The following is a 23,974-nucleotide window of genomic DNA, read 5'->3' on the forward strand; positions in this document are numbered from 1 at the left end:
CACAGAACCTGACGCCCACCCAGAGCAGCGGCTGTAAGTACACAGAATGGTCTGAACACACAGAACGTGACGCCAAACCAGAGCAGGGGCTCTAAGTACACAGCAGGGTGTGAACACACAGAACGCGACGCCCACCCAGAGCAGCGGCTGTAAGTACACAGCAGGGTGTCAACACACAACGTGACGCCCACCCAGAGCAGGGGCTCTAAGGACATATCAGGGTGCCAACACACAGAACGTGACGCCCACCCAGAGCAGGCGCTGTAAGTACGCAGCAGGGTGTGAACACACAACTTGACGCCCACCCAGAGCAGGGGCTCTAAGGACATAGCAGGTTATCAACACATAGAACGTGACGCCCACCCATAGCAGGGGCTGTAAGTACACAGCAGGGTGTGAACACACAACTTGACGCCCACCCAGAGCAGGGGCTCTAAGGACATAGCAGGGTGCCAACACCGAACGTGACGCCCACCCAGAGCAGGGGCTGTAAGCACACAGCAGGGTGTCAACACACAGAACCTGACGCCCACCCAGAGCAAGGGCTGTAAGTACACTGCAGCATGTGAACACACAACGTGACACCCACCCAGAGCTGGGGCTGTAAGTACACAGAAGGGTGTGAACTCACAACTTGATGCCCACCCAGAGCAGGGGCAGTAAGTACACAGAAGGGTGTCAACACACAGAACGTGACGCCCACCCAGAGCAGGGGCTGTAAGTACACAGCAGGGTGTCAACACACATGACGCCCACCCAGAGCAGGGGCTGTAACGACATAGCAGGATGTCAACACACAGAACGTGACGCCCACCCAGAGCAGGGGCTGTAAGTACACAGCAGGGTGTCAACACACAACGTGACGCCCACCCAGAGCAGGGGCTGTAAGGACATAGCAGGGTGTCACCATGCAGAACGTGACGCCCACCCAGAGCAGGGGCTTTAAGTACACAGCAGGGTGTGAACAGACAACGTGACGCCCACCCAGAGCAGGGGCTGTAAGTACACAGAAGAGTGTGAACACACAACGTGACGCCCACCCAGAGCAGGGGCTCTAAGGACATAGCAGGGTGTCAACACACAGAACGTGACGCCCACCCAGAGCAGGGGCTGTAAGTACACAGCAGGGTGTGAACACACAACGTGACGCCCACCCAGAGCAGGGGCTCTACGGACATAGCAGGGTGTCAACACACAGAACGCGACGCCCACCCAGAGCAGGGGCTGTAAGTACACAGCAGGGTGTCAACACACAACGTGACGCCCACCCAGAGCAGGGGCTCTAAGGACATAGCAGGGTGTCAACACACAGAACGTGACGCCCACCCAGAGCAGGGGCTGTCAGTACACAGCTGGGTGTCAACACACAGAACGCGACGCCCACCCTGAGCAGGGGCTGTAAGTACACAGCAGGGTGTCAACACACAACGTGACGCCCACCCAGAGCAGGGGCTCTAAGGACATAGCAGGGTGTCAACACACAGAACGTGATGCCCACCCAGAGCAGGGGCTGTAAGTACACAGCAGGGTGTGAACACAGAGAACATGACGCCTACCCAGAGCAGGGGCTGTAAGTACATAGCAGGGTGTGAACACAGAACGTGACGCCCACCCAGAGCAGGGGCTGTAAGTACACAGCAGGGTGTCAACACACAGAACATGACGCCCACCCAGAGCGGGGGCTGTAAGTACACAGAAGGGTGTGAACACACAACGTGACGCCCACCCAGAGCAGGGGATGTAAGTGTACAGCAGGGTGCCAACACACAGAACGTGGCACCCACCCAGAGCTGGGGCTGTAAGTACACAGCAGGCCGTGAACACAGTACGTGACGCCCACCCAGAGCAGGGTCTCTAAGTACACAGCAGGGTGTGAACACACAGAATATGACGCCCACCCAGAGCAGGGGATGTAGGTTCACAGCAGGGTGTGAACACACAGAACGTGACGCGGCCCTGAGAACAGACAGACAACAGTGCACCTCAACACAGAAGAATCTTGCCAACAGAACACGGAATAAAAGCCTCCAGCCAGGGACCGGGCATGTGCAGTGGCTCATGCTTGTCATCCCAGCACTTTGGGAGGCTCAGGCAGGCAGATCGCCTGAGGTGAGGAGTTTGAGACCAACCTGGCAAAACCCGTCTCTACTAAAAATACAAAAATCAACCAGACATGGTGGCAGCTACCTGTAATCCCAGCTACTCGGGAGGCTGAGGCAGGAGAGGCGCTGGACCTGGGAGGCAGGAGGCTGGAGTGAACTGAGATTGCGTCACTGCACTCCTGCCTGAGAGACACAGTAAGACTCCATCTCAAAAGAAAAAAAAAAGAAGCCAGACAGCAGGGAACATTTCCATTGATGGATGCGAAGTTTAAGTTATAAGATGAGCAATTCTAGACCAGGATTTCTCAGTCTTGGCACTACTGATGTCTGGGGTGGGATAACTCCTGGCAGCCGACCTATGCTTTAGGGGGATGTTGTGCAGTGTCCCTGGCCAGGACCCACTAGATGCCAGGAGCAGCCCCCGCCCCCCAACCTGTGACAATCCAAAATGTCTCCAGACACGGTCAAGTGTTCCCTGGGGCTATAACCCACCCACAAGAACCCCACGAGGCAGGATGGTAGTTTGGGTAGGGGGGGTGCTACTGACTAGGAAAGGTCATGAATGGGTGCCCAGGGGCTTGACCATGTCACGTGAGTGCACGCATACTCACAATCTACATACTGTATATGTAACATGCCATATTGGGATAAAAATAATTTATTGCTAGAGATGGGTTTTTACTACACTGCCCAGGCTGGTCTCAAACTCTGAGCTCAAGCAACCCTCCTGCCTTGGCCTCCCAAAGTGCTGAGATTAAAGGTGCAAGCCACCATGCCCAACTGGAGTAAGAATTTTAAATGTAGGAGGGTACGGTGGCTCGCGCCAATACTCCCAGCACTTTCGGAGGCCGAGGCGGGTGGATCACCTGAGGTCTGGAGTTTGAGACTAGCCTGACCAACATGGCAAAACCCTGTCTCTATTAAAAGAACAAAAATTAGTCCGGTGTGGTAGGATGTGCCTGTAATCCCAGCCACTCAGGAGGCTGAGGCAGGAGTCACTAGTCACTTGAGCCCAGGAGGTGGAGTCTCACTTTGTCACAAAGACTGAAGTGGTGCCATCTGGCCTCACCACCACCTCCGCCTCCTGGGCTCAAGCGACTAGTGACTCTCTTGCCTCAGCCTCCTAACTGGGATTATAGGCACACCTGGCTCATTTTTTATTTTTCCTTCTTTTCTCTGAGATGGAGTCTCGCTCTGTCACCCAGGCTGGAGTGCAATGGTACCATCTGGGCTCACTCAACCTCTGACTCCCGGATTCAAGCCATTCTCCTGCCTCAGCCTTCTGAGTAGCTGGCATTACAGGCATGTGCCACCACACCCAGCTAATTTTTGCATTTTGAGTAGAGACAGGGTTTCACTATGTTAGCCAGGCTGGTCTCAATCTTCTCTTCTTGTGATCCACCTGCCTTGGCCTCCCCAACTGCTGGGATTACAGGTGTGAGCAACCGCTCCCAGCATTTTTTTTTTTTTTTAAACAGTTTCGCTCTTGTTGCCCAGGCTGGAGTGCAATGGTGCGATCTCAGCTCAATGCAACCTCTACCTCCCAGGTTCAAGTGATTCTCCTGCCTCAGCCTCCCAAGTAGCTGAGACAACAGGTACCCGCCATCATGCCCAGCTAATATTTTGTATTCTCAGTAGAGACAAAGTTCCATCATGTTGGCCCGGCTGGTCTCAAACTCCGGACGTCAAGTGATCCTCCCTCCTTGCCCTCCCAAAGTGCTGGGATTAAAGGAACGAGCCACCAAGCCCAGGTCAAAAATTCTTAATGCAAAACCTACACAGACAATGCCGACAACCCATGAGTGATGTGGACTCATTTCTCTGATCAGGTCGTGGACACGGGTGCTTCATGCGCAGTCAGGGCTGAGTGGGGAGGCACTCACTATCCAGGCCTGCCTGGGGCTCCCCTCCCTGCCTCAGGGCCTTTGCCTGGGCTGGTCCTTCTGGCCAGAGCTGGTTTCCTGTCTCACACGGCCCACGGCCCCAGTGTGGCTGGGCTTTTGGGTTTGTCTGCTCGGCGCCTGACAATCACACAAGAAGGAGCATGTCTACCTTGTTCAGAATGTGAAGTCTTCACCTGTCACAATAGGGATGAACCTAACATGGCAAGGGAGGAAAGCTTGTGAAAAAAGGCCACAGTGGGATTCCATTCCTAGGAGACGGCCATCGGGGGCAAATCCAGAGAGACAGGAAGCAGAAGAGCTGTTGGCAGGAGCAGGGAATGGAGGGTGCCTGCTGACGGCAGTGGGTTTCTTCTGGGGGCGATGGAGAGGCTCTGAATTGAGCGTGGTGATGGTCGCACAGCTCAATGTACTAAAAACACCACTGCACTGGACACTTCAGGAGGGCGCACTGCAAGGTATGTGAATTCTGCCTCAATAAAGATGTTTCTTAAAAACAAAAACCCCAAGTCCTGATAGAGCTGCACCCGTCTGCTCCTCCGAGGCCCCTCCTCACTAACTGGACAGGCCTGGGGCGGGGGTACCCCATTGCCACGTGTTTGGGTGGGGATGCTGTGTTTGAGCCAGGTCCCAGTTCCTGATGACAATCGGTGACCGTCCCTTCCCTGCAACCCTCTCCAGCCTCACCCTCTTTCCCATCACCTTCAGCTACATTGATTCACCCACAGCTCCAGATGCTGGCAGCCCCACCTCTAGCCTGAGCCCCTCCTCCCACTCCTTGAATTCCCATCTTCCCAGCTCTTCATCTCAGCATCCTGTGTCCTTGGAAACGCAGCCCAGGCCTCGTTGCTAGGAGAATCGGGTGAGGGCTGGAGGCAAAGGTGAGGGGGACCCTTTGTAAGCATCTCATAGGGGAGGCAGCGCCGGCGTGGGTCTGCCGCACCATATGGTGCTTGAGCACAGACAGGGTTGTTAAACTCAATCCAGACAAACAGTTGACAGCAAAATCAGCTCTTTAGATCTTTCAAAATATTGGGCGTGCAAGAAGCAATGTGAGAAATCCACAGAAGTGGCTTGCCGAGGCCCTGAGGCAGCACGCCGACTCATTACGAGGAAGAGAAGTGGAAATGTTGCAGGGCTTTTTTTCTTCCTAAAAAGGGTTCTCAAAGAAAAGGCAAAATGAACAGAAGCAGGATCTCACCGATGGACAAGGGAAGAGAAGAACTCAGCGGCCACAGAGCTGAGGTCCGGCGGTCACCCCGACCAGCTCCCTGTGCACCTGATTTTACTTTGGAATGGTTTTGTTGGTGCTGGTGGTAGGCACCGGATAGGTGGTTGTTTTTAGGAGACAGAGGCAAATCTTCCCTAAAATAAGCAACGTGGCCAGGCGTGGGCGCACTCTGGGAGACCGAAGCAGATGGATCACTTGAGGTCAGGAATCAGAGACCAGCCTGGCCAACATATGAAACCCGCTCTATACTTTAAAAAAAAAAAAAAAAAAATCAGCCAGGCTTGGTGCTGTGTGCCTGTAGTCCTGGCTACTCGGGAGACTGAGGCAGGGAATTAGCGAGCTGAGATGCACTGCACTCCAGCCTGGGCAACAAGAGTGAGACTCCGTCTCGGATCAAAAAAAAGAAAAAGCGATGGAAGAACAGTGTCTGCTGCCACCTGCTAGGAGAGCTGGGGGAACCCATGACAGCCCAGAAGCATGGGACAGCACCCAGGCCCTGCCATCTCCCCCCATCTCCTCCCCCTGCCATCTCCCTCCATCTCCCCCTCGTATCCCCCCACCCCACCATCTCCCCATTCCCCCCGCCCCACCCCCACACCTCGCCATGTTCCCCAAAGCGCTGTGCCACAGAGCCCTCTGCAGGCCTCTCTCCGGCTATGCCTGGGGCCTGCTCACATCGGCGGCCCGCTGTGCTGTCCTCTCCACCTGGGGTGCCCTTCCAGTCACCTGGCTTTGTCCCATACAACCTTCAAGATCGCTTTCAAACCCCACCGCCTTGAACGGACACCTACGGCTCTGCCCCTCTGCCAGGATTCTACATATAGAGCCCCGTCCTCCGTCCCATGACATGCTATTAAAAATTCAGTACTTCTGTCCCCTTCCCCTCTCTAATCAACCACCTGTGCTCCTTCCAGCTCCTCTAACCTGTACCCATCAGGAGGTGGGCACTTTCCTGCCCAAGGCCCTGGGCAGAGTCCACCTGCGTACAAGTGACCTGCCAGAGTTAACTGGGCAGCTCTAGGCTCCAGGCCTCAGGCCTGATCACAGTTCTGTGGGGGTTCTGCAGAGGAGGGGACAGGTCCCAGGTCCCCACAACTACCTCAGATCCAATAAACACAGTGCTGCTCTTGGCCACCAGTGGGGGCTGCATTCCCAAGTTCAAGGCAATTCCCACCTCACTGAGCCCAGACACCACACCGCTCTCACGGTCTCAGAAGACAGCCTGGGGACCACAGGTGGACGGCAGAGAGCCCACTGTATCCTAGGAGAAGTCCTCCAATTCCTCCCTGACAGGGAAACCAAGGTTTCCCAAGGGAGCAGAGAGTCACCCACAACCTCTGCAAATGCCACAGTCTTCAACACAGATGCTCAAATTACCTGAAACCCGAAGCAGATGGTGGGGAAGACGCTGAACACAGAGGTCCAGGAGGCAGGGCTGTAAACAGACAAGAACGGGAGCTCATTAGAGAAGGGTCACACCGGAACAAACGGCGGCTCCAAGTGTGCATTTCAAAGGACGCCGGGAAACAGTAACAGAGCATGGCTGCAAGATGCATTTTCAATGACTTTGTCTGTGACCAGGCTTTTGTAAATGGAAAAGGATGCTGGCCAAAGGCTGCACTTTCTAAATACGTCTTTGCTGACATGTGGTAACATGGCATGGTCCGTTTGGGCAGGGAAAGTGCAAGAAGGAACTCCCCACTTCCCTCTTAAAGATTCCAGGCCCCCAGTGCGGTTTGGTAATACGGGGCACCCGCAGCATCTTTCCAATGATCCCAAACAGCACAAGGATGGTTTGAGCTCCGTCCAAGCCACTAAAAGGAGAGAGGTGTGCACGAGGACAACCTCCAGGCCCAGCCTCTCGGGGTCCCCGCCTGGTCCCCAGCTTCCTTTGACGAGCTTTGCAGGTGTAATTAGTGAAAATAAGACGAGGTCACACTGGATTAGGGCGGCCCCGAATCCAGGGCACACTACCCTTATTAGCAGGGAAAACACACATGCAGACAACGTGGCGTGAGGATCAAGGCCGAGACTCAGTGATGCGTCTACCAGCCAAGAACACAGATCTCCGCATCTCCCGAAAGCACGAAGAGGCAGGAAAGATCCTCCCCTGAAGCCGTCGGAGGGAGCATGCCCTGACACACTTTGACTCTGGACTTCCAGGCAGCAGAAGTGAGAGACACTTCTGAGATTTTAGGCCACCAAGCGTGTGGCCACTTGTCACAGCAGCCCTCGGACACTCACCTCTCCTAACTCACCATCTCCTGTTTTCAGCAGGTCCTCCTCACCCCCGCCACCTGCCAGTGCTGGAGTACCACAGGCTCGGCGAACAACCTTGAACGCTGGCTCCAGGCCACTGTCAGCCTGGACCTCTCCCCCTCAACTCCAGACACACACACACACACACACACACACACCACACACACCACACACGCACACACCCCACACACACCCCACACACACACCCCACACACACACCGCACACACACACCACACACACCACACACACCACACACACCCCACACACACACCCCCCACACACACCACATACCACACACACCCCACACACCACACACACACAACACACATACACCACACACACCACACACACCACACACACACACCACACACCCCACACACACACCACACACACAAACACACACCACACACCCCACACACACACACCAACCACACACACACACCACACACCCCACACACACACCTCATACACCACACACCCCACACACACACACCACACACACAAACACACCCCACACACACACACCAACCACACACACACCACACACACACCCCACACACACACCACACACCCCACACACACACCCCACACACACACACCCCACACACACACACACCACACACCACACACACACACACACACACACACACAGCTGCTTGACTTCCCTCTTAGATGTCTCAAGGTTGGCTCCCCCTTGACTGTTCCAGCCTGAGCTGCTCCCAGGCGCCCACCCCTCTCTGTCCTCTCTAATCTGGGAACGGGCATCTTCGTCCCTCCCACTGTTCAAGCTGAGAGCTCTGAGTCACCCTGACTTTCTTCTCTCTCTTACTCACCTTCCAACCCGCCAGCAGCACTGGCCACAGAATTCACAGGGCCGGGTGCAAAAGGAACATGCGAGGACCCTCGGTGGACGGCGATTCAGGATTTTAAGATGGCGACAGCAGGGTAAAACTGAGCATGGGGCCTGGGTGACTGCATGGGTCCCACGCCCATGAACCAGCCCTACCACTGGGAAATCTGATCTCAGGCACATCTGAAGTCTGACTACTCCGCATTGCCTCCTCTGAAGCCACCAGGGCTGGGACCTGGGACCTACGCAGGGGCCTCCCATTTGGCCTCTGTGGCTGCCCTTGGCTCCCAAAGATCAAACAACAGCCAGGGTGAGCCTTTTGATTTAATGGCTTTTTTTTGTGAGACGGAGTCTTGGTCTATTGCCCAGGCTGGAGTGCAGTGGTGCAATCTCGGCTCACTGCAACCTCGGCTTCCCAGGTTCAAGCAATTCTCCTGCCTCAGCCTCCTGCCTAGCTGGGATTACAGGTGCACACCACCATGCACAGCTAAATTGCGTATTTGAGTAGAGACAGGGTTTCGTCATGTTGGCCATTTTGAACTCCTGACCTCAAGTGACCCACCTGCCTTGGCCTCCTAAAGTGCTGGGGTTATAGGCATAAGCCACCACACCCTGCCCAGAGTGACCCTCTTTAAAAACAGGGCCTGTCGCATCCCTGCTGTACTCAAGACACTGCCAAGCCTCCCAGCTCATCCAGAGCAAAACCAAAGTCCTCACCGTGCCTTTGAATCCCCACGTGACATCCCCGCCCACACTCTCTGCCCTTGTTTGGGCCAGCCTGGCCCCACCAGCCCCTCGCTGTTGCCTGCCCTGGCACATGCAGCTGGCTGGCTGCCAGGTTCTGCACCTCCATGCTGTGGGGGCAGGTCCGCAGCAGCCTATGATCCCCAGGCCGCCGTGGCCTTGGGCGGTTTTGCATCCCTTGTCCTGGCTGGGTCATCACTAGCCACAGCCAGGTTTCTGCTGCAGAAGGAAAGGGACCCTCCCTTGGCTTCACTGCATCAGAGATGGGAAGACCTGCACGGAAGAGCCTGGGCTCTGCAAGAAGCATGAGGGGCTTCTCCTCCAAGACTCCCCTCGCAGACTCCCCAGCCATGCCTCCCCCCGGTGGCCGCCGGAAGCTGTTCCCCCAGACTCACCTCAGTGAAGGACCGGACTCATGCATGAGGCCCTGGGGCCAGAGGTAGTACTGCACTGTGATGACCAGGGCCAGGTAACAGGCGGCCAGCGTGCCTAGGATGCTAACACACAGTGGCCGTGTGAGGGGCTGCACAGTGGGCGACCTGTGCCGTTGATGGACGGGAGGGACAGCGGGATCCAAATCTCAGCTCTGCCCTTGACAGTGAGGTGCCGGCCAAGCTCTCCACCTCCGCCTGACCGTCCTCATTTGTACAGTGGGACTCATGGGGCAGGGCTCCTCCCAGGGCCAGAGAGCAGATGTATAGAATCCTTTTTTTTTTTTGAGTTGGAGTCTCACTCTGTCACCCAGGCTGGAGTGCAGTGGCACAATCTCAGCTCACTGCAACCTCTGCCTCCCGGGTTCAAGCGATTCTCCTGCATCAGCCTTCATAGTAGCTGGGACTACAGGCGCACGCCACCACACCCAGCTAATTTTTGTATTTTTAGTAGATACGAGGTTTCACCAGGTTGGTCAGGCTGGTCTTGAATGCCTGACCTTGTGATCCACCCGCCTTACCCTCCCAAAGTGCTGGGATTACAGGCATGAGCCACTGTGCCCGGCCCAGATGTACAGAATTCTTAATGGCACCCGATGGCAGCTGTAATATAATTTCCTTCCCACCAGCAAAAGCTAGTCAGCCACTCAGCCTGACACCTAAGTCAAGACCCCAGCAGGCTCAGTCACACTAGAGAGGGGACAAATCCCCCTGGCTTGGTCCAAGTGGCACGAGCGCCTTGCAGAGTGGAGGCCTGGGGGAGGCTCAGGTTTGCTGCCTGCTGTTTCTACACAATGTCTATTGTTCTATACACAACAGGGGAAAGGCAGGCGGCAGAGAGGGATGGATATTGTTGCCAAGCTTTACTTATTCAAATGTATACAGAGCCTTAGCCACAAAATGAAAAACAACTTCTGTATGTGTGTGCGCCCGTGTATGCGTGTGTGTGTATTAGGGGGGAGGTGTCTCTGTCTCTCTGTGCCCATGTGCAAAAAGTCTAAGAATGAAATAAACCGTGTGTAGCATTGATGTTGTTACAGGTCATTTGCTTTTTTTGGCTTGCATTCTCCAGCATGAATACATTTTACTTGTATCATCTTTTATTGTTTTTCCCTTCTCCAAATGGAAAGGCCAATCCCCCAGCTCCTCTAACTCCAGGTGGACAGAAACCCTGACACGAATGCTCAATGAGGTGGGGCCCTCACCAGGAAGCATCCCCAGCCCTTACCTTGTGTATTTCTGGAAGGCGATCTCCCGTGGGGCAGACAGGGGCAGGATGACCAGCACGGAGAGCAGGGGCAGGGTAAAGCGCTGGTCTGCGTACCAGGGCCGCGGAGCGGGCGGTGTGCCAGACAGGAGGGAGTCACACACTGGCAGAGACACAGGGAGAGCTGAGCCACAGAGCACAAAATGCCGTGGGTTCCTGGCTCCTGCATGGCCCTTGAACCCTGAGTGGGGTTGGACTCAGCCCTCAGCCAGCCCCAGGAGCCCGGGGATGGGATCACAAGCCAGATGGAGACAGGTCACATGCCCCCATGCGGGAACTAACCCTAATTCATTCAACAAACGTTTGCTGAGCTCCTTCCACGAGCCCAGCCCCTTTTTTTTTTTTTTTTTTTTGAGACAGAGTCTCACCCTGTTGCCCAAGCTTTCAAGTATAGTGGTGCGATCTCGGCTCACTGCAACCACTACCTCCCAGGTTCAAGTGATTCTCCTGCCTCAGCTTCCTGAGTAGCTGGGATGAGAGGCACGCGCCACCACACCTGGCTAATTTTTGTATTTTTAGTAGAGATGGAATTTCACCATGTTGATCAGGCTGGTCTCAAATTCCTGACCTCGTGATCTGCCCACCTCGGCCTCGCAAAGTGCTGGGATTACACAAGTGAGCCACCGTGCCAGGCACAGCACCATTTTAAGGCCTGAGATGCGGGGATGACCAGGCAAGCCCTCTGCCCTCACGCCCCTTACATTCTGGTCAAAGACCCCATGGTTTCACTCAGGAACCCAATGGTGCCTGGGGTCAATGCGGGTCTGAAGTAGATTTTTGGCCACTGAGCGGGCAGTGCCAGGCTGCTGTGCATCAGCATTGCAGGTCCCCGTGGTTGCAGCAAAACCATGACCCCAGACACAGTGGCTTAGAACCACTTTATCACGTCATTGATTGAAGGCAGAGAATTAGTACAGGGCCGAGCTGGCCAATCCTACTCCATACAGCATTGGTAGGGGTCACTTGGGGGTACCTGGCTGGCAGTGGGGCTGGTCTGGACAGCCCACGATGGCACCCCCACACCTGGTGGCTGGTGGGTACACCTGGGCTCCCTACAGTTTGGGAGTCCCTCTATATGGGCATGTCTAACAGGCGCCTCCAACTTCTTCCATGCAGCTGGGGGATTCTAGAGCCTGAGGCAGAAGCTACCTGGCCTGTTAAAAGCCAGGCCCTTTAACTGGCACAGCATCCCACTTAGCCCACACTGCTGGGCAAAGCCATCCCAGGCCCGCCTAATTCCAAGGCAAGGGACACAGGCCCCACTGACCACTCCATGGAAAGAACGCCGAAGAATCTTGGGACATTTTCATTCTGCCACAGTAGGATGAATGATTTGGAACCAATCTAAGAAGCCAGACAGATGGAGGACAGGAAGCATAGGAGAGTGGGAGAGTGGCTCGAAGTGGGAGTCACTGGGAACCACCTGGGCGGGTGAGGGGGCCCTTGTGACCACTGGAGGTGGGAGGCTGAGGAGCAGTGAGACATCATCACTCATTGCGGGAGGGGGCATTGGCACTCATGTGTCATAAATGCCTCTGTTCTCGCTCAACAAGGGCACCCATGCAAAGCAATGAATGCCTGTGAGAATAGCTCCTGTCTACGAAATGAGGCAGGGGAAAATTCCACAAGCAGGTAGTTCACAGAAGCACCCACGTGGGAGGGCCAGAGATGCCAAGGGAATGCCCACCCTCAAGGAGGGCACTGGGATTGTGGGTGGGTTTTGGACCTGCAGGCGGCATGGGATGAGGCAGTCCCTTTGTCTGCATCTGGACTTCCCATAGCCAGGGTCCTCGGGTCCTAAGCAGGACTACACCAGCTCCTTCCTAAACCCAGCGTTCCTGGGGGCTCCAGATCTTCAGCACCAAAGACAAGGTCATGTGGACCTCATGCCATGGCTCCCCCAAGCACTCCAGCCTCTGTCTAGCACTCCCTCTCAGAAGCTTGGCCTTCCCTACGGCGACACATGCCGAAATATGTAACCAGAAATACACAACAAACGCTCTCTCCACCAGTCAGTCCACCCAGACATGGGGTAGCCCATATCCTAATCCGTCCTCTTAGTAGTGAGGGGGCTCTGCTCATGGTGAGGCTCAGAATCCTTCTTAACACAGCAACACTACCATTCCCCAGTGTTGACACTTCAGACCAATTCTAATTGCCATTGGTGGGCAGGACGTTTTTGTGCCCATTTGCCCATTAAGAGGTTCAGACATGCCCATCTCAGTTCTTTTTGGTGTAAGATAGTCTTTACCAAGACACAGCAGCCTTCTAGTTCAATACCCCACAGTCAGGGGCCTTTTGCTTCATGGGTCAAGAGACACACAGAACAAACAAATGGCAAAACAGCAGACTGCATTTCACCCTCTCAACAATCACATTCCAATTAGAAGTCTAAATATTCCAATCTGAAGTCTGCGACTGTCAAGTTGGATAAAAAACCAAGACCTGACCATATGCTGTCTATGAGAAATGCATTTTAAAATCCCAAGCCATTCTCAGGCTGATGTTGCAAAAAAGGACATACACATACACAAAAAAAATCCCAAACCACAGTTAGATTCCAAGCTAAAGAATGGGCTGGGGCGGTGGCTCATGCCTGTAATCCCAACACTTTGGGAGGCTGACTCAGATGGATCACCTGAGGTCAGGAGTTCCAGACCAGCCTGACCAACGTGGAGAAACCCCGTCTCCACTAATACAAAAATTACCTGGGCATGGTGGTACATGCCTATAATCCCAGCTACTCAAGAGACTGAGGCACAAAAATCACTTGAACCCAGGAGGCAGAAGTTGCAGTAAGTTGAGATAGCGCCATTGCACTCCAGCCTGGGCAACAAGAGCAAAACTCCGTCAAAAAAAAAAATTAATAAATAAATGAGAAGAGAACTTCTATATAAACACTAGTCTTAAGGAGGCTAGCGTGGCTATATTAATAGTAGAGAAGAAGATTTAACGCCAGAGATAAATACTTCATAACAATAAAAGGATATTCCCGCTCAGCGTTTCAAAGGCCGTGAAGCATGTAGACTGACAGAACTAAATAGGCTAATCTGCAATTGCAGCTGGTGATTTTAACATCCTTTAACATCCTTCTCTCAGGAATTGATAGAATAACTAGACCCGCAAATTACTATGCTTGCTATGGAAGACCTTAACATAGCTGTTGACCACCTTGACCTACTGGACCCAGCAACTGCAGAGTACACATTCTCTGAAGAGCACAAAAAAAGTTATTTAAGACGGACCATGTGCTGGGCTACAGAGCAAGTCTCACTGGATCTCCAAAGACTGAAATGACACAGAGTGTGTTCCCTGACCACGATGCAAATTAAGGTAGAAACCATGAAGGTATCTAATAAACTCCCAAATAATTGGCAATTAAACACCACAATTCTAAACATCTCATGAGTCAAAGAAACCACAGTGAAAATTAGCAAGTATTTTAAGTTTTCTAGTCATGAGAAATGAGTCAAATGAAAACAGAACATAACAGAATTGGTAAGATGCAGCTAAAGCAGTGCTTAGAGGGAAAATCTTAGTCAGGAACTGGAGGCCAAGGTTGCGTGAAGGCTAAGAGCCACAGCCATCCCAAAGTTAAAGGTGTTACTGGTTCTCTCTGAGAAGGGCTTCTTGTTGTCGGTCCATTTCCTCATCTGTGAAATGAGCTGTCCCCACTGGACATCCCAATTGTGGCCACAATCTCTCTTGTGCACTTGTGCACGCCATGATTCTCATCCCACTGGTGACTACCTGTTCTGAGCCTTCCTTCCCCACCATGTTAGGAACAAGAGTGTGGTGTCAGCCTGTGCTGTCCCTCAGAGCCCAGGCCAGGGTCCCTCGTCCTGCTCACCAACTGGAGGCCCCAAGAGGTCATTAGGGGTCCAGCACCCTGGGCCACCTCAAGTCCCACAAAGGTACTTACGCTTCTCCAGCTGGTCACCTATCACCCTGAGGAAGGCCACAGAGATCATGAGCAGGTTGACGAGGAAGCAGGCCTCACACAGCTTCCCGATGGCGGGGCCACACAGGCCCCTAACCACACCCTGGTAGGTGGCCTGGCCACTGACAGCGGCAGCATAGCCCAGGATGACCAGCCCGCTGACCAGGAAGACCAAGGAGACCTGTGGAGCAGAACCGGGAGCTGGGGTGTGCCCGCAGCCCACCCACCCCCAGCCAGCCACCCCTCAGGCACACCCTCCACGTGGCTTCTGCCCACAGAGGCCAGAGCTGCTGACAGCATGGGGGAGGGGGAATCTACCAGCTGTGTCGCTGTCCTCCCCTCCGCCCAACCTGCAACAGAGCTGCAGAGCGGGCCACTTCTGGTGACCTCACTGGCTCTAGGCTGTGAACCTGGGAATCTGAGACCATCCTGCCTCAGTGGGACAAATGAGCCATCAGAGACCCAGAGTTTACTCTCTTGAAATCGCCTGGGTTGTGGGTGGAGAGGCAGTAAGCGTGGTGGCTAGGAGTCCGACGTGGACTGGGCACAGCTGGGCTTAGGGTGTAACCACCACTCACCTGCTGTGTGGCATGAGGCAGGCTGGCAACCCCCGCTTTCCATCTGTGAAATGGGGGCGGCACTGCCCCCCTTGCAGGGGTGCTGTGACACATCAAGACTGAACAAGGCCTGTGAAACACTTGGCTCTGCACATGGATGCTTAAGAAATGGTGTTCCGGCTGGGTGCGGGGGCTCATGCCTGTAATCCCAGCACTTTAGGAGGCCGAGACCAGCGGATAGCCTGAGGTCAAGAGTTTGGTACCAGCCTGACCAACACGGGGAAACCCCGTCTTCACTAAAAATAAAAAAATTAGCCAGGCGTGGTGGCAGGCTCCTGTAATCGCAGCCACTCGTGAGGCTGAGGCAAGAGAATCGCTTAAACTCAGGAGGTGAAGGTTGCCGTGAGCCGAGATCATGCCACTACATTCCAGCCTGGTGGATGGAGCCAGACTCTGCTTCAAAAAATAAAAATAAGAAATAAAAATCCAGGGAGAAAGAAATTGTGTTCCCTCTATTTCAGCTGCTATTAATAATTTTCAGGCCGGGTGCTGTGGCTCACGCCTGTAATCTTAACACTTTGTGAGGGCCGAGGTGGGCAGATCACCTGGGGTCCGGAGTATGAGACCAGCCTGGCCAACACAGTGAAACCCCCCCTCTCTACTAAAAACACAAAAATCAGCTGGGTGTGGTGGCACATGCCTGTAATCCCAGCTACTTGGGAGGCTGAGGCAGGAGAATCGCTCGAACCCAGGAGGTGGAGGCTGCAGTGAGCCAAGATCGCGCCATTGCAGTCCAATCTAGGTGACAGAATGAGATGCCATCTCAAAAAAAACAAAAACTACAGACACACAGGAAAGTTGAAAGAGTTTTACAGTGAATGCCCCCTGCGGGCAGCCACCCGACTCCCCCAGGACCCATCACTGTACTTGCTTCACGGCTTCTGCACCCTTCTACCCATGCCTCTGTGCGGCCATCGGTGCATCTTAAGGGAACGCACTTTGAAGCAAGCCACAGATACCCATGTGCGTCCTCTGGAATAGTCTGGCATGCCTCCCATCCATTAGAGCTTGACGTTTGTTCATAGGCCTTTTCTCTTATGGGGCAAAAATTTACATGTAAAATGCACAAAATCTTCAGTGTATTGCTGGAAGATGTTGAACAATGCACACGTGCCAGCCAAACCCTACCCTCACCCTGGACGGTCTCACGGGTCCCATTTCTGTCTCCATCCATCCCCAAAAGAAACCACTGGTCTAGTGTTTTCCACCTTTGTAACATTCCGGGCTCCTCCTGCTCCACCGCGCATGCGAGATGGATCCACATCGTGCACACAGGCGGCTGGCGCCTTTTGCTAACAGTCCACCATCTGAATACCTCACAATTAGTTAGTTCCACATCTAATCCCTAGAGCCTGTGAATGTGGCTTGTTGGAAACAGTTTTTGCAGATGTCCACAAGGAAAAGGTAATTAAGTGAAAAAAGGTTTTGCCTGTGTCATTAAGGATCTTGAGGTGAGGTCATCTTGGATCATCCACGTGGGCACTCAACCCAATGAGGAGTGTCCTTGTAGAGACAGGAGAGGAGGAGGCAGAAATTGGGTCACATGGCCATCAAGCTGAGGAGCCCCTGGAGCCACCGGGAGCTGGAAGAGCTTTGGAGGGAGTGAGGCCCTGCTGACACCTTCATGTCAGACTCCTGCCCTCCAGAACTGGGAGAAAATACATTTCCAGTGTTTGAAGCCCTCCGTTTCGTGGTCATGTGTTGTAGCAGTCCCAGGGAACAGACACTGGCAACTGTAAAATTTTGAGGGATTTCTCCAACGCCCTGCTCACCCAGGCTCTAAGCTCCATCAAGCCCAGTGTCCTTTTTCTATTTTGCTCAGAGAAGGACCTGACACATGCAGACACTCAGAAAACATCTGTGATTGAAAGGCAGGGGGACTGGGCATGGCAGCTCACGCCTGTAATCCCAGCACTTTGGGATGCTGAGGTGGGTGGATCACCTGAGGTCAGGAGTTCAAGACCAGCCTGACCAACACGGTGAAACCCTGTCTCTACTAAAAAAGACAGAAGTCGCCAGGTGTGGTGGCGCATGCCTGTAATCCCAGCTACTCAGGAGGCTGAGGCAGGACAATCGCTTAAATCTGGGAAGCAGAGGTTGCAGTGAGCCGTGATCACGCCACTGCACTCTAGCCTGGGTGACAGAGTATGACCCTCAAAAGAAAAAAAAAAAAGAGGCAGGGAAAAGGGGAAGGTGTGGGAGTGAGGATGCCTCATCTGTGAGCCATCCCTGGACAGGTCACTGCAACAGGGACTGAGCTTCCGGGCAGCAGAACAGCAAGGAGCCCTGGCTGCCGTGCCAGGCCTGGCCCCTCCACAGGTCCCAAGAGGGTGTTTGCCCGTTTAGCAGAACAGCAAGGGACCCTGGCTGCCGTGCCAGGCCCGGCCCCTCCACAGGTCCCAAGAGGGTGTTTGCCCGTTTTCTTCAAATGTCTCCCATCTGAGTACTAACCAGCCCCAACCGTGCTTAGCTCAGATGAGATAGGGTGTGTCCAGAGTGGTATGGCCCTAGACGGTTTTCATCAAATGTGGCTACACCTCCAACCCTAGTGAGTCAGGCCTCCAACCTCTGCCTACTGACTTCAGGTGTAAATGCTCCCCATGCAGAAGCCTCGCCAGCCAAGTCGGGAGAAGCAGGCTTCCCCAGATCTTCTGTCATTCACAGTGACATCCAGCCCGGCAGCCCTGGAGATTAAAGGAACAACTCGGGGTGGCGGGAGCTTGTCAAGAGCCAGCCTGGCTCCTCTGCTCTGCCACGAGTTTCCATTTATTCATGTCTGGGGTCCCTCCTTGAGTCTGCTGACCTCCAGAGGTCATCCTATGCAAAACAGCCGTCTGCCCAAAGCAAGTCGACACTCAGTCTCAGCTCACCCCAACCATGCAGGGCCAGCGTGACACGGTAAATGCCCCATAAAACTGTACACCTCAACCATACGGCGGCTTTCTGTTGAAGCTGCTCTCTGTAACCCTGATGTGACAGGCAAGCAGTGCAAACCCACGCCATCTTGGCCCCTGCGACTTGTAATAAGTAACCAAGGTCTGTAATTTCCACCCTACCCAGGCAATGTGTAAACTAACGCTTATCTTGACTTCTGTGAACCACTTAAGTAACAATCAGAATGTCCGAAGCCCCTCACCCTCACCCCCGCCCAGGAGGGGGTTTACAGAATGCCCAAAGCCCCTTGCCCCCACTCTGGCCCAGGAGGTAGTTTACAGGCATAAAAGGTCTTGACACCCTCCTTTCGGGGCCACGGGTTGGAGACACACGAGTCCTCCGTGGTCGCCGGCAATAAATGGCCCTCTGAATTGGTTTACATTTCTCTCAGTGGTGATTCTGTACTCGATAGGTTGCAACACCAGCAACTGCATTTCAGCAAGACGCGCAGACAGGGCTGGGATGCTCCTGGAGCAGGGATCCCCGCCTCTGGCCCACAGTGGTTCCTGCTGCCCTAGGATTGGCCACGACCCTACCCCAAGCTCCTTCTCCTCTCCATGGGCCCTCTGTGGCTTGACATTGGGCTTCTCCCACATCGCTGTAACAAGGCTTCCTGAAGCACCAGTCCAAACACAGGCATGCCGCCTCTCACGTGCGTCTCAGGAAGCTCTTGCCATTTCCAGTGGGGCTCACCGCAAAGGTCACCTCCTCCAAGAGGCTTCTGACCACCCCATGCTGTATCATACTCCCATCCCCAGAGACACCCAACACGCCCTGGCATGATCTACCATCTGAAACTGATGACGTGCATCTTGTCTGACTTGGCATTAGAACGAAGCTCCAGGAGAACAGGGACCCCACTGCCTCATCCATCCTAGGCTAGGCCAATGCCAGGGGTGGCACAGGTTACACCCGACACTGCCTTTCCAAACAGACATGAGGAGCCTCAGGGCCCACAAACAGCTGGAACTCAGCCATTATCCACCAGCTGCCATAGAACTCGGGAGAGAAGGCCGCCAAGACGCTTACCACAAAAGGCAGCAATTCATTCCATCAGCCCGCGGAACGAGATCTTAGAAAATGAAATAAAGCTGTGCTCACAAGTGGCTCTCCCCGAGCAAAGAGCTCTGCGTCTGCGCTTCCCCAGAAGGGAACCCCGGCTGGGCACCTGGCAGGCAGAAAAGCGGAACACCTGGCACCAAGCAAGGCCTGGCCCGGCTCTGGGTGGGGGGAATGGGGGTGTCACACCAGTTTTAGGCTCAATCTGCACCCAGGAGTCCAGGCTTACTTACTTTTTGTTTGTTTGAGATGCAGTCTCACTCTCGCCCAGGCTGGAGTGCAGTGGCATACTCTCAGCTCACTGCAACCTCCACCCCCCAGGTTCAAGCAATTCTCCTGATTCAGCCTCCTGAGTAGCTTAAATTACAGGTGCCTGCCACCACGCCCAGCTAATTTTTGTATTTTCAATAGAGACTGTGTTTTACCATGTGCACCAGGTTGGTCTTGAACTCCTGAGCTTAGGTGATCTGCCTACCTCGGCCTCCCAAAGTGCTGGGATTACAGGTGTGAGCCACTGTGCCTGGCCCAGCTGTAGTTTGTGAGCTTAGACCAGCAGGCAAGAACCAGCAGCTGGCCAGGCAGGGTGCTTGGAGAGGCTCCTTCCTGGATGAAATGCTCACTTCACATACGGGAGCTGCAAGGCCGATAGCTCCATCCCGCGAGCTACATATCAAACCTCACCAGTGCCCATAGGGGATGTTCTCCCTCCGGGGCTACAGTGGGATTATCTCCTCCCCTCATTAGCTGAGTGGGATAGAAAATAAAACCCCAGAACTATAGCTTATGGGACACGCAACTCCGCAAAAGCAATTCGAAGAAGCCCACCCAGAAAAAACAAAGCCACCTGCTACCCGTCCCCTGGACGCACTTCCTGGGGACTTACCAGCTCCACCAGCAAGGCAGGGACCACTCCGCCTGCTTTGGAGAAGGCCCAGGGAAAGTTGAGCAGGCCAGCTCCCAGCGCAGACTTCAAGAGGATGAAGACAGCACCCATGGAGGACAGAGTGGCAGCGGTCGCGGCAGGGTCGGGCTTTTCTGGAAGACCTCCGCTTTCTGGGGTCTGTCCTTCCATGGCTAAAGGCAGCAGAGGTGAAAAGTGTCGCCTCACACTTTCTTTCCTAAGTTTAAGGTATCCTCAATGAGGGCTGGTCCAAACACAGGCATGCCAACTCAGCGTCTCTCCCCGACTCAGTGAGACCTCCCTGAGCCTCTCTCGCCCACTTCCTGGCGTCGGCTCCCCTATCCAAAGGGTGCTGTGTGCATCTGCTCATGACTTCTGGTCCCCCTCCTCCCATTCCCTACCGGCATTATTCTCACTCCTGCCTTCCCACTGGACCCCAAGGCAACCTCACCCCTGCCCGCTCCCTCTCTTCCCCATCGATCCTCTCTCCCCCCATTCCCACGCACCTCCTTTGCTTCCAGCCACACTTCTGCACAGACAGAGCCCCAACCCCTTGTCCTTACCACCAAATCCAACCTTTAAGTTGTGGACAGTCCTTGGCCTTCGGGGACGGGACTCAGGCTCACTCCAGGTGGCTCAGCTGGGTTTCTTGGGGGCCGGAGGGGTGGGAAAGGAAGATTCTAGCTTGGCTACGGGCGGGTGAGTCATTAATTAAAGGATTCCTAGCGAGTATGCTTCAGGGTCAGGCCCCCCCACACCTAGGAGGACAGGGACAAGTGGTCAGGGCCATGAGTCCCAAGAATTTGCAGCTTTTGAGACTTCTGACCTGAGCAAGGGAAGCTTAAGACTCCTACCTACTCCCCAGCCCCCTGCAGGCCCAGCCCAGGGGTGGGGCTTTCTCAGCTGCTCTGGAGAGCGACAGCAAACTATGGCGGGGGAGCAGGCACCTGATCTCAGGGCAGCTTCTGCAGCGCTTCCGCCCTCAGAAGCCTCTCTGAGTGCCCCCGCCCAGGGAGGAGTCGTGAAAAGCAGAAACCAGCCCCTTCATCTGCAGAACAGGCTCCACAGCCCGCAGGTGCTTCCCCCCACAGCCCCCTCCCCGACCCGGGGTGGTTTCCTTCACCTCCGGCTCCCAATTGCAGCAGTTGCACCTCAAGCTAATCCCACACACACGCATCACCTGCGGGGCTTGTTGAACGCTCCGGGGAGTGGCAGCTGCTGGTCCCTAGGCTACGCTTGAGTAGTGAGAGTCTCTGATACGTGGTCAGCTAAGGGGACAGAATATCGGAGATGGCCCCATTCTGGAAAATGCAGGCACATGCAGGGCAGATCTGGACATTGACCATTTATTCCTGGAACCCAGGCTCCCCCTCACATGCATTCTCAAACTCCAGTTTGCATGAGAATCCCCTGGAGGGCTCGTTCAAATACAGACCACCAGGCCCCACATGTGTTTCTGATTGAGTGGCTTTGGGGTGCGTCTGGTCACCTGGCTAACAGGTTCCCAGGTGACTCCAGCGCCGCTGATTCAGCCCCCCGTTGAGAACCGCTGCTTTAAGTTAAATGTCTTCAATGCCCAAAGCCCCGCTGCATCCAATCAGTCCTTCTCTGTCCAACACCAGATCAGCCCCCACCCCCTGACTCCTGTTACTTCCTGATAAGCAGCCCGGTCCAACCTTCTCGGCTTACACTGCAGCTGCTCCAGAAATTCTCCACCAGCAGAGTCAGTGGCCAGCTTCTCAGCAGGGGCGAGTGAAAGGGAGCCGGGATTGCGGTCCTGGAGGTCGAGGCTAAACCGTGGCCCGGATGGCATTCACGCCACTGCCCACTAAATGTGTCACTGAGAACCCGGCCTACTTAAGTTCACGTGGATTCCCGAGCAGGTGTCCCCACTGTCCCGCAACTCCCGCCCCATACCATGCAGGATCTGGGCTCAGGCAGGTGGAGCACGTGGCTCCCAGTATCACAGCTGGTAAGCGACAAAGCTGGGATTCACCCAGAGTCAGGCTCCTCTTGGAGGCTGCAGTGTCCCATGGCCTCCTACCACAAGCACTCGGCCCGAATGAGTGTGCGTGTGAGTGAGTGAATGAATACACAGACACCAGAAAAGACAGGAAAGGGAACATTGCTTGCTTTTTCCGCTGTGTTAGGCTCCTGAAGCTGCCAACACAGATTCAGTGGCTTTAAAACAACAGAAAGTTACTCTGTCGTGGTCTTGGAGGCCAGAAGTCGGTCAAGGTAGAAAGGGGGCCACGCTCCCTCGGAGGCCATGGAGGGAGGATCCTTCCTGCCTCTTCCCGCTCCTGGGGGCTCAGGTGCTCCCTGGCTTGCAGCTGCATCCCTGCTGTCTGTGCCCGCATCATCTTCCCTTGGCTTTCTTCTCTTGTCTTCTCTTTTCAGAGGGCCCGCCTGGGTAATCCAAGCTGATCGCATCTAAGATCCTTCATCACATCCGCAGAGACCCTTTTTCCAAATAAGGTAACAGTCTCAGGCTGCACGGCTTCTCCTCCAGAGAAGGGGATGGTCCCGTCGGGAGATCAAGACCACACACGCCACCCCAGCCCAATGGGAGAAGGACTGGACTATGAGACCCGAGAAGGGAAGCAAATCTGGAAGGGCTTCCTGGAGGTGTGGTGAGCTGAGGAGATGTCTGTGCATCAGTGGTGAAGGGCTGGGGGGATGTTCTGGGAAGTGGAGATTCCCCGTCAGGGGCATGAGCCAGTGCTTCCAGGAAGGCCCACAGTGGACAGGGGGTTCCCTAGCATAGAGACCCTGGTCAGGGCTGAGCTGGGAAAGGCTTAGACTCTGAGTCCCACTTGCTGGAGGGTCACTAAACCACGTGGAGATGGCACTGGACACAGCAAGGAAGGCAGGGGCTGTGGGTGGCACGGCAGGCAGGGCTGTGCAGTAGCCCAGGCTGGGGGAGGGCGGGGTCACACGCAGTGTTCACGCAGCTCTTCCAGGCCTGCCAGAGAGGCCAAGTCATTCACGCTTCCCCCAAATCCGGCCTCCCAAGAAAGGAGATAAAGGGGCCTTCATCAGCGGCTGGGGGCTTTGTACTCCTTAATCTCCACTGGGGGATTGGGGGACACTTCCCTGTCCCTGCCGATTGGGTCCCTCATTAGCAGCCCATTAACGTGCATGACTTAGAAATTGGCCACTGGGCTGTGAAATTCCAGGCAATGGGGAAAACCTCTTAATTCAGAGGGACTTTGATATCCACCCTCTGCCGGCATCACAGGGCTGTGTGACCTTTCCCGAGCTGTGGAGGGGCGCCCTGCTGGGCTCCATCTGCAGCCGGTGGGTGGGCAGCTACCCTCTGCTCAGTTGGCCCAGCGCTCCTAGGCCTGGCACTGGCTCTGGCAAAGCAGGTGCATAAGGAGGCCGCACAGAGGTGCCATGTGGATGCCGCCAGGTGTGGCCACACTGTGCCCTGCACGGGAGCACCCAGCATGGCCCAGCCTTTCTCCCCTATGCTGCAGGGACTCACCCCACCAAGGGAGCTCCTGAGGACCCTCCCTTCCTTCTCCAGAGTCAGGTGACAGGCTTAGGCACTTTCATGACAAAGAGGCCTCTGATCATTTCCCAGACCATCCATTAGAAAATTCCAGACAACAGATGCAGGTGCGGTGGCTCACACAGAGGCGGGCGGATCACCTGAGGTCAGGAGTTTGAGACCAGGCTGGCCAACATAGCAAAACCCTGTCTCTACCAAAAATACAAAACTTAACTGGGGG

At 54.7% G+C, this 23,974-nt stretch overlaps 1 protein-coding gene across 1 annotated transcript in view; it reads right to left on the reverse strand.

Annotated features, from left to right (window-relative positions):
• SLC38A8 (solute carrier family 38 member 8) overlaps nt 1-21,094 on the reverse strand; it is a 66,314-nt gene extending 45,220 nt beyond the window's left edge. Inside the window, exons 1-6 of the mRNA XM_064383347.1 lie at nt 20,801-21,094; nt 20,220-20,454; nt 14,709-14,907; nt 10,748-10,889; nt 9,484-9,585; nt 6,612-6,669 (exon numbers count right to left, since the gene is read on the reverse strand). Coding sequence (XP_064239417.1) covers nt 6,612-6,669; nt 9,484-9,585; nt 10,748-10,889; nt 14,709-14,907; nt 20,220-20,408 — 690 coding nt within the window. The 5' untranslated portion in view covers nt 20,409-20,454; nt 20,801-21,094. The remainder of the gene's footprint in view (nt 1-6,611; nt 6,670-9,483; nt 9,586-10,747; nt 10,890-14,708; nt 14,908-20,219; nt 20,455-20,800) is intronic.
• Between the last annotated feature and the right edge of the window lie 2,880 nt (nt 21,095-23,974).

This window comes from Aotus nancymaae, unplaced genomic scaffold, assembly GCF_030222135.1.
Source record: "Aotus nancymaae isolate 86718 unplaced genomic scaffold, 86718_ANA_hifiasm-v0.15.2.pri h1tg000030l, whole genome shotgun sequence".
In the NCBI taxonomy this organism is placed as follows: Eukaryota; Metazoa; Chordata; class Mammalia; order Primates; family Aotidae; genus Aotus; species Aotus nancymaae.